This window comes from Gymnodraco acuticeps, unplaced genomic scaffold, assembly GCF_902827175.1.
Source record: "Gymnodraco acuticeps unplaced genomic scaffold, fGymAcu1.1, whole genome shotgun sequence".
Taxonomy (NCBI): Eukaryota; Metazoa; Chordata; class Actinopteri; order Perciformes; family Bathydraconidae; genus Gymnodraco; species Gymnodraco acuticeps.
In genome coordinates, this window is record NW_022991168.1 from 194,096 (window position 1) to 204,511 (window position 10,416).

The window sequence follows — 10,416 nt, forward strand, 5'->3', positions numbered from 1 at the left end:
TGTTCTGCAATAATATGTTTTATGTTTCCTGTCATTTTTGTTAGGAAAGGACATGCCTGAAAGACAGGACATTTTCTCCTTCTCTGAGGGTCAAGAAGAACATCCAAGAGGAACATTAAAAGCTGATGTTATGAGATTTTAAGACCAGTACAGAACATTCACTAAGAAACTACTTTTATTGTAAAAACAGTCAGCTGATCGAATGCAGCTATTTCCACATCTACACTCCATCAGCTGATTATTTCTATTTGCCTCACTTTATGAGCTTCACAACATGTACCTTGTTTTGCAACGTCACAAATAAATGGGGCCAATCTTCAGTCAGATGTGAATGTGTAATCTAACATTTTCAGTAAGAATAATGCAAATACAAATACAATTTATTGAAATGTGAACCAAAAGTTAATCAAATGTTTTAAATAAAAGCACATATGGACAGATGGTGTAAACCTATTAAATGTATTAAACACATTTAGTCAAATAAAGTGACCGACTAGGCCTGTGCAGTTGGTATCAGCTTTGCCCAGCATGGGCTCCTTCATCAGGCCTGGTCCTCCTCGCTGAGGAAAGACCCTCAGTCCTCTCCAAACCAACAGACAGGACGTCCATCACACGGAGGTTTCTCCCTGAAGTCTCTGCAGCTCTCTGGACACCATGCTGTCTCAATCCGTCCACACTGAATATGAGATTGGGAAAATGAAAATAATAAATGCTTTAGACAATAAGAAACATAAAGTTGACTGTTGAGTTGCTCAGTTTTGTTAGATTGTCAATACTATTACTGTATAACTAATATCTCAGGTTAAGAGGAACATTCAAATAAAGATTGGTCTTTAAATACATTTTGTCTTTTGAATTGTTTGTCTAAAGTCAAGGATCTATAACTGGTACTTAGTTTTAATGATACAGTCTGGTTATTATGCTGTTTGGAGGAGGCCTCACAGGTAAGAGCGCTAACTAGCTACCATCACATGTACCTTAGCTTGACTTAAATGTATTAAACGTATAGTTAAGTGATATCAAAATATAAATAACTAATGTCATGCAAACATATTAATATTTGCTTGATTCCAGTGTTGAATTTAGCACAATTGCATACAAACGTTAAGGGGTTTTAAGATTCTGAAGTATTATGTTAAAACTCAATAACTTAGATTATTATTTATAGTTTTGCTGAATAGTTTCATGTCCGCTTACCTTAGAAACGTAAAATGCGACGGCAGCGTGCAGATGGGGAGCATATTAGCTTAGCTTGGTAGCTTCAGCTAGCTCTGGAACTTCCAGCTCGGTGGCAGCAGGTCCCGCCTCGGCTCCGCCTCTTTGCCCTTATTTGGAGCAGGCTGGAGAAGGCGGGAGTTGAACTCTGACGTCACTGTCGAGCCGTTAGTGGCCGGCTCCGCCTACTAAGGGCTTCTCGGCAACTCTGCAGAATCCTATGGGTGACATCACGGACCCTACGTCCATTTATATATACAGCCTATGGTATTTTCACATTAAGCTACTTTATATTTTACTCCACTACATTTTGTTGGCAAATGTTGTACATTACTCCACTACATTTTTTTTACATATTTAGTTACAAGTTACATTGCAGATTTCAGTTATTAATAACAAGTTAAATCTCCATACATTATTATATACGATCATAGGTTAAGCTACACGGAAGTGTTTGAAATATTTCAAATAAAACCCACTTTTACCGAGTTCAAAGGGAAGAGATGAACAAATAAATGCACCAATAATTGTAATAAAACGACCTTTAATTGTTACTGAGTATTTTTACACAGTAGCTACTTTTACTTTAGAAAGTAATGGAGTATTTATTACACCTTTGATAAACACAATCTCAAAATGTGACTCCCCAAATCACAAACTCCCGAGCTCCATACAAATGCGGCATTGCAACTGTGAAATCAGAGCTGTGCATATGCACTTGAACGCATCTGTTTTTAAGGGGACGGAAGGAGCACGGTACAGGAAACACTTCAGTAGAGCTGCTGGATGTGGAGCCGCGGAGGACTGCTGGAATCAGCCACAAGTTATCTGAGCTGCCGCTGACAGCCATGACACTTTAACACACACACTGAGCGGGAGAAGGTCGGTAACGTTCGGTAAGTTCAAGTTCAGTATTTCGTTTAATATGAAATATAATAGGCGAACGTCAGTATTCGTTATTAGCGGGAGTGTGTTGTGCTCTGAAGAGAGGCGGTGTGGAGAGGTGAAGTGAGGTCAGCTAACGGGGGATGAAGTCTGCTCAACGTCAGACTGCCTTCAACAACAATGATTCCCTGGTGGAAAGTAACTAAGTACATTTACTGTAAACACACTGCTAAAGTACAATTTTGAGGGATTTGTACTTTACGTGACTATTTACATGTGTTGCTACGTTGTTCTTTTACTTTATTATTCAGAGGTAAATCTTTTACTTTTACTCCACTACATTTATTTAATACCTTTAGTTTCTTTACAGATCTGGATTAATGATGTGAAATGGAAAGGTTTATGTCAACTAAAAATAATATACACGTTCGTCTAGAATGATAATGCAGTAGATTGAAAAAGAGGAATTGTTACTGCTGCTCAGAAGAGAAAAGCATTGCCAATTATGGACTTTGTTACATTCCTTTTTCATTTCAAGATTACAAAGCATTTGTAGAACTTTTTCTTCTGTTACTTTAATTTAATGAAGGTGTTTATTTCAGAATCATAATTCCTGTATAGTCCCACAGCGGGGAGCTGAACAGGGTTACAGCAACAAGTGGAAGAGCAGATCAAAAAGGCATGCAATAATAAAAAAGAAGAAAAGCACTTTAATAAAAATAAAGACAAATAGGAACACAACCATGGCTAGACAATGAGTAGTAACAATAACAACAACAAAAAACGTGACATAAATAACATATTAACGTAATCTTCTAACAAGCAGTGACAGAACATTGGGTAAGAGCCGGGTGATGAGAACTCTGTGTTCTGTGGCAGGTGGACTGTTTACTGGAGGCCTGCTTTGCATTCAAAGGAACATGTTGATATCCTGCTCAGCTGTTAGTGTGTGCTGCAGGTGACAGAGCAGCGCTGAGATGGCCATCGCACACGTGGCTACAGAGTACGTGTTCAGCGATTTCCTGCTGAAGGACCCGACCCAGGCTCAATATCGCAGCGTCCGCACGGAGCTGGCGGTGGACAAGATGGTGACCTGTGTGGCCGTGGGCCTGCCCCTCCTGCTCATCTCTCTGGCCTTCGCTCAGGAGGTCTCCGTGGGTGAGTGGACCGCCGGGTCAGGACCACAGTCTGTTCTGGCTAGATTAATGCTGTCTGAGTCCGGTTAGTCTTTGTAAACATGTTTTAGCCTTGGCTGTGTCCCGAGACTTTTCACACTCTTAATACACATATCTTGCCTGTTCTCTAGCATTCGACAGACGGTAGGGTTCCACTGTGACCGTTGTCAGGCAAATGATCCTACGGATGTCACCTGCTATAATTATCATGTCTTATTTCCCTTTGTTTCGCATTTCGGTAGGCTGAAATGTAAACGGCTTAGTTGCCTGTCCCCTGTGTTCCTGTTTCTCTGTGTTTCTGTTTCTCTGTGTGACCTGGGTCGGAGGCTATAGCTGCTGCAAACACCCATCCTTCCAGCTGGAATAGACGAATACTGTTAAGTATTTTCACTCTTCATTAAATAACACAACTTTGGTTTAACTTCTATATTTGTTCATTTCTTACCAGAAGGAGTTTAGTTGTGAAATGTAAAAGGTTCATCTTAAGGTTACATCTTAAAATCCTGACATCCTGAAGTGTCAAACCAATGAACAGCCTAATTCATTAACTTTGACAGTCTGCAGATTAAAATGTTGAACTAACATTCCTGAAAAAACTGCCTCATTTCCTCATTTCAGTCAAAGCACTGGTTCAATCCATTTGTGTTGTTGTCTGTCTCCATGGTGCTCAGGGACCCAGATCAGCTGCTTCGCTCCCTCTAACTTCTCCTGGAGGCAGGCTGTGTATGTGGACTCGTACTGCTGGGCAACTGTGCACACACACACTCTACCTCTGTGGCTGCACAAGGTACACACACACATTCCTAAATGGACCTTTATGTTGTAACACTCGCAGCACTCAAACTAGAACAGCAACAACACACATGTTGTGTAGAGACAGATCTGGATCCACTGTGCAGCTTCTGTCACTCAGGTTACTGAAAGAGTCCTCTTCTTTCCTTCTCACGCTATCTCAATCTGTCATTTCAAATAAGAACAAATGTCATTAAACCAAGAGGTTCAACTCCGGTCTAATGTTAAACTGGGCAGTGAAAGAGAACGCCGGGTTGTTTCTAAAATCCAATAAACAAAAACTGACAACTAAAAAGACAAAACCTAAGAAAGAATGAAACATTTAAAAGTATTCTAATATTGCGGTGAACCCTCTATGTTTCTTGCAGTTATTTATTAGCTCTTTTTACTGTTAGTGTATAGTTGTATTATTATGCTGAACTCTGGCACAACAGTTTCCTTGGGGATAAATCAAGTCCTTCGACCCAACATGTTTTTAAAGTGGTCTTCATATTCAAATGAAGTTCTTGGCCATGAGCAGGTCGCATCACGTTGTGCTTGTTTCTGAACTCTTCCCTGAGGAAGTGAGATCACGTGTCAGCTAAAGAGAGGACAGACACTGGGCCTGACGAAGACTTTCAGCCATCTCACTTCCTGTCTCTCCTGTGCAGTTCTTCCCGTACATCCTGCTGCTGGTGGCGGTGCTCATGTACGTCCCGGCCCTCTTCTGGAGGTTCACTGCGGCCCCCCTCCTGCAGTCAGACCTCAGCTTCATCATGGAGGAGCTGGATCGCTGCTACAACCGCGCCGTCACTCTGGCCAAACGCCTGGCCACCGCAGGCCTGCTCGGCCCCGACAGGTAGAGAAACAGCTGGAGGCAGGTCAAAGGTCAGGCTGCAGCCGGCTCAGTAGAAGCAAAGTGAAGAACAGAAGCAGAAAGAAAATCCTGCATTTTATACACAGCTGGCACAGCGTCAAGAGCTCTGCTTTTTCTACTTTCTTGTTTATTTCTAGTCTTTTCAATTGTATTGTACAAGGCCATGTCTTTTTATGCTGCTGCAACTCAAACATTTCCAAATTGGGATCAGTAAAGTACTATCTTATCTTATATGTTTCTCCAAAACACAGTTTATACTGTGAGAGCATTTATTTACTTTTCCAACCCTCTGTTGCTGTTCACTTATCTGAAGGCAGCTTCACTTTGAGCCGGATGAGTGGTACGAGTGTACTACGGCAACATCTGATTTATTATTAATGTCACACTCAAAATTTGGTTTAAAACCTTGAAATGTTTAAACCTCACTGTTTTATTTAAGCGTTCAAATGACAACCCAAGAGTGACAGTTAAACTCAGAGGTTGGTTCATGTGTGAATGATTTCAGAGACAGAGGCCGTTTCTCAATGCAGAATGCTGGGCATTTAAACAGTCCTTCTGCGCCACTCCATGACGTAGTATACTTGAAATAGTTGCTCTGCAGCAGTTTTACTTGCCATTGAGAAACGGCCAGGGACTGAGCACCAAATCCGATCGTTGCCTCTTTTTGAAGATGCAATAGTTTGTACTTCTTCTATATTTATCAAGTTAATCAACAAAAGCAAATCCTCATCCTCTGCTGTTCTCTCCCCCCCACGCAGCGACCCCACTGACGGATGTTTTAACTACCCTCTGGTGGAGAAGTTTCTGATGACTAAGCGCTTCTCGCGCTCCATGCTGTGTTACTACCTGCTGTGCCGGGGGCTGACTCTGGTCACCCTGCTGTGTGCCTGTGTGTACCTGGGCTACTACCTGCGCCTGGCCTCCGTCACCGACGACTTTGGCTGCGAGTTGCGGGTGGGGCTGCTGGCCTCGGACCCGGGGGTCCCGGAGAAGGTGCAGTGTAAGCTGATTGCTGTGGGGGTCTTCTCTCTGCTCAGGTACGTGTCTGTGCAGTGCAGCGAATGAAACTAACAATTATCATAATGATATATGAATCGGCCCATTGTGACTGATTTGATACTTTTAGGGTGCAGTTTTATTTCAAATGTTTTTCTCTCCATTAACCGCAGTCTGTTTCCTTCCCTCTGCTTCCAGCCTGGTGAACTTGGTCCTGTTCATTGCACTGGTTCCCGCTGTGATCTATGCCAGTCTCCGCCCCCTCTTCTGCAATGGACATGCCCGCTTCCTGGAAACCTACCAATCACTGCCCACCGTGAGCATCCTGCCCGCCCCCAGCAGCCGCTGGGACGACCTCTCTCTGTATCTGCTCTTCCTGGAGGAGAACATCAGCGAACTCAAGTCCTACAAATACATCAAGGTCTGCAAGTGTGTGTGTAGTGGCATCCAAGGTTTCCTTTTGCCACTATAGCGGGTTTGACGACACGCAATAAGCAGCCAAAGGTTTTCAGTCAAAAAATGTAATTTATTACAAAAAAGTATTGACTCAAATAGTCTCAAAATAACAACTCTAAATCAATATTTCGGCGATATACTTTCTTATATAAACTATACTTTTCAGTTTGTTTAATTTCCATGTCCTCCAACCAGGCCACAATACATTGGTCACAGTATATAGTAGGGATGCCAGCGATTATTCGAATATTCGTTAGTCTCCATAATGGAAAATTATTTTTAATTATTTTTATTCAATTCGATTTTATTTATGTTTTTTTATGGTTTTTTTTTTCTCCTGGCTTAGTTTCAACCAAAATATAGACTAATGCTAATAATAGTATTAATAACCACCAGTTTGTTCTACTGTAAACTTGGAGGAAGCCAGCAGCGCAGCCCTTCGCTGCGCTGCTACACACCGACCCCGCACCCCCCCCCCCCCCTCTCCGTCACACGTGCGATTGATTTATTGGAGTGAGAACACAACTAAAGATGAACAAAGGAAAGAAGAGCTCCTCGCGGAACTACTTCAAACTGACAAGTGCAAATGAAGTCAAATGCTAGTGGAGTACTTCGTGACCACAGAGTGTGAACGTTGTGATCAGCTGTTTTAGCGCAGTTCTCCAGTGAAGGGGGGGAGTCTCCCTCTGCAGCCAGTTGGCGTAGTTTTGGCACAATTCCGTTGTACAGACCGACGTTAACAGCAGCCCTTTTTCTTTTCTCTCCCGCGGGGGGGGGGGCGTCGAATAATCGATTATTATTCGCCAGGACTGTCCGATCTTGATCATGGTCAGTTTCTGGCATCCCTAGTATATAGCTGTAAAACAGTTACAGCTCGTGATGATTTATTACGATCAGAAGTCTCAGTTTATATCTGACTTTGGAGTATACAGCGATTCCCGGGGGCTACTTCTAATGCAGCCAGGTGTTCCTGGACTGTAGCTCTGCTAACTTGAACAAGTTGAACCTCAGCACTTTGTGAGAGTATAAAAGGTAGTGAGCCATCTAGCAGAGAGGTCCAAATAGTTTGCTTTAAACTGCCAATGGTTGAAATAGTGACAGTGATGTGTAAAAGTGGCTCAGTCAGTAGGGGCTTGGACTGTGAGCCGTAGGGTCGCCGGTTCAAGTCCCCGACCAGACCTAAATATGGAGCGTGGACTGCTACTTGGAGAGGTCCCAGTTCACCTCCTGCCCTGCCGTGGTGGCCCTTGAGCAAAGGCACCGGACAACCCACCCAAACCCACTGCTCCCCGGGCGCTGTACAATAGCTGCCCACTGCTCCTAGTGCTAGGATGGGGTTAAAGCAGAGGTCATGTGTGCTGTGTGCAATTACCATCAAAGAGGTTCCAATCTGATTCTATTCTAAAAGGTGGAAAATAGAAAGTCAGAAGATAATAGTTGAAATAGCTAACATGAAATGATGTTACACAATACAGAGATCAAAACTCACCTTTCTGTGTGGTGTGTGTGTGTGTGTGTGTGTGTGTGTGTGTGTGTGTGTTGTGGTGGTGTGTGTGTTGTGTGTGTGTGTGTGTGTGTGGTGTGTGTGTGTGTGTGGTGTGTGTGTGTGTTGTGTGTGTGTGTGTGTGTGTGTGTGTGTGTGTGTGTGTGTTGTGTGTGTGTGTGTGTGTGTGTGTGTGTGTGTGTGTGTGTGTGTGTGTTGTTGTGTGTGTGTGTGTGTGTGTGTGTGTGTGTGTGTGTGTGTGTGTGTGTGTGTGTGTGTGTGTGTGTGTGTGTGTGTGTGTGTGTGTGTGTGTGTGTGTGCTCTCTCTCTCTCTCTCTCTCTCTCTCTCTCTATCTCTCTCTCTATATATATATATATATGTATATATATATGTATAGGTGCTGGAGCTGCTGAGGAGAGAGTGCTCCGGAGAGGACTTCGATGCCATGGGGCTGCTGCAGACTCTCTGCCTGGTGAAGATGGACACTGTGGATGGGAACAAGCAGGGCAAACAGGATGCAGTAAGGAACTCTGGCAGCAGCCCCTCAGCTGCCAACAGCTCCAGCTGTCCCAACTCCAACCCAGACCCCCACAGCAAGAGGGGGACACAGATGAGAGGTGAGCACATTACATCACATTTAATCTAAAAGAACTCTTTTGTTTCAGGGTCATTTTCCATTTTTTGTTAATCTAAGTCAATTTGGAGAGAAGGTTTTAAAATGAGTTGGAGGTAGAGGAAGTGCCACTGAGACAATAGAACAGAACCGGTGCCCTTCGCCTGCAGGCCTGATGGCATCGTGTCATTCAATGATATTTCATCTAATAACACAAAATGAAGTTTGACTTTAGGCTGTTTGTGCCGGCAGGGCTCAGCAAGGATTTGGATTTTTGGAAACAACCAATGGGCCATGTCCTATATTCTAAATGTTTGTTATGGTCTTGTTTTGATGTAGGCTTTAGGAGTCACAAGCCTTCCTTACAGTTAGACATCACAACCAAACAACTCTTCACAGGTTGATGCTGGGTAAAGCCAAACAATCACTTGTGATTTCTACATGAATAGCTCTGTCTGTTTCCAGTCTTTATGCTAAGCTAAGCTAACCAGACTAACTCTGTACAGACTGTGAAGCCCTCTGGGAAGATTACTTGCTAAATAATTCAACTTGAATGACCCTAAGACCAAAAGCCTAAATAATATTCAGTAACATGCAGCAATGTGTTTTCAGAGCTCACTCCTCTGCTGCCAGGAAACGACCTGATGGGGGGAGGCGGCCACCAGGGGGGGGCGGCCACCAGGGGGGAGGAGTCCGCCGGGGGGGGGCCGGCCGTCCGCCAGCGAGCGCAGTGATGCTGCACTGAAATCATCAGCATCTCATCTTCTACCTTCTTCAAACTAATGTTCATGTTATCAAGGAAGAGTGGAGGCGTGTGATCCTCCTGTCTGTGGGGACAGCTTTCAGGAATCACTGAGTGTGTCATTCAAACACCTTTGGAGTTCAGGATAAAGCACTACAGTACTAAGATGCCACTGTTCTGCCCCCCTATGAATTGTGGGCAATTATGTCGTCAGACTAATTAACTTAAGTAGCTATTGCTGCCCATTTGGAATGCCATGTCATATTATGTTCATGTTAATTCAGATATTAGGTGTTTTTGATAATCCTCTTAAATATTGCCTGTTGCTTCAGATGTTCATCTAAATAAAGCAGGATAGTGAGTGTGCAGTAGAGCCGCTGCCTTAACCTGCAGGATGTGTGGGACAGTATGAAATGGTCTAAATTGCAGTTGTACAGTTCCCTTCAAAAAGAAGAGGTGATATTTATTTGCACTGTCATTGTGGGGTTATGTTCTTTTGATGAGTGATGATCACATTTCAAGACTCTGAGTACAGAGGAACGCAGTGAAGCAGCTTTATTTCAGAGGAGAGTTCTCAATGTTTTGTTTCTTTGAATAGTTTATTCAGAGAAGTTGTTTTACATGTCACGCTACAGCTAACAGCGGTACAAACACAAGCTTTGTGACATTTATCCATTTTTCAACAAGAATGCTTCAAATTGTTCATTCCTAATGTTTAAATGTCAATAAGTATAAGGCAACAGCACATCAAAGGTAAGAGCTCAAAGGATATTCAGCTTTATGTTGATCCATGGGAGTTCATGTATTCTCTTTCGAGGTCTGGATGTCTCCAGCTGGAATTGAACATGTACAGCTTGTTGGGGATCTCAGGGACAGTCACATGACGGTTTACTCTTCTGCTTTGAGCCTCTTCCACTGCTTGTATATATGAACTGCACTAAGTGGAACATTTTTTACATATCATGAAATTGCTGGGGTTATATCGCTTGTGTTTTTTGTATCACTTTTTTACATGATTGGGTCCAATTTCTGTGCATTTAGCCATTTGAATGTAAAGTCTTGGAAAGATACTGATGATCGTTGTTCTATGAGAAAACAGTGTTTCATTCCTGATGTGACTTTGTGATGCTGGAAACTGCTGAATGTTCATTATGACACGTGTAGGACTGCCTGCAGCCTAAGAAATAAATATGGTAGATTTA

At 43.0% G+C, this 10,416-nt stretch overlaps 1 protein-coding gene across 1 annotated transcript; it reads left to right on the plus strand.

The window, feature by feature from the left end:
• The first annotated feature begins 1,957 nt into the window (after nt 1–1,957).
• On the plus strand, nt 1,958–10,416 carry LOC117560680 (pannexin-1-like). Its single transcript, XM_034237622.1, has 8 exons — nt 1,958–2,111; nt 3,059–3,258; nt 3,947–4,062; nt 4,718–4,905; nt 5,682–5,960; nt 6,118–6,340; nt 8,257–8,476; nt 9,085–10,416. The coding sequence occupies exons 2-8, from the start codon at nt 3,078–3,080 to the stop codon at nt 9,204–9,206; spliced, it is 1,329 nt and encodes a 442-aa protein (XP_034093513.1). The 5' UTR covers nt 1,958–2,111; nt 3,059–3,077; the 3' UTR covers nt 9,207–10,416.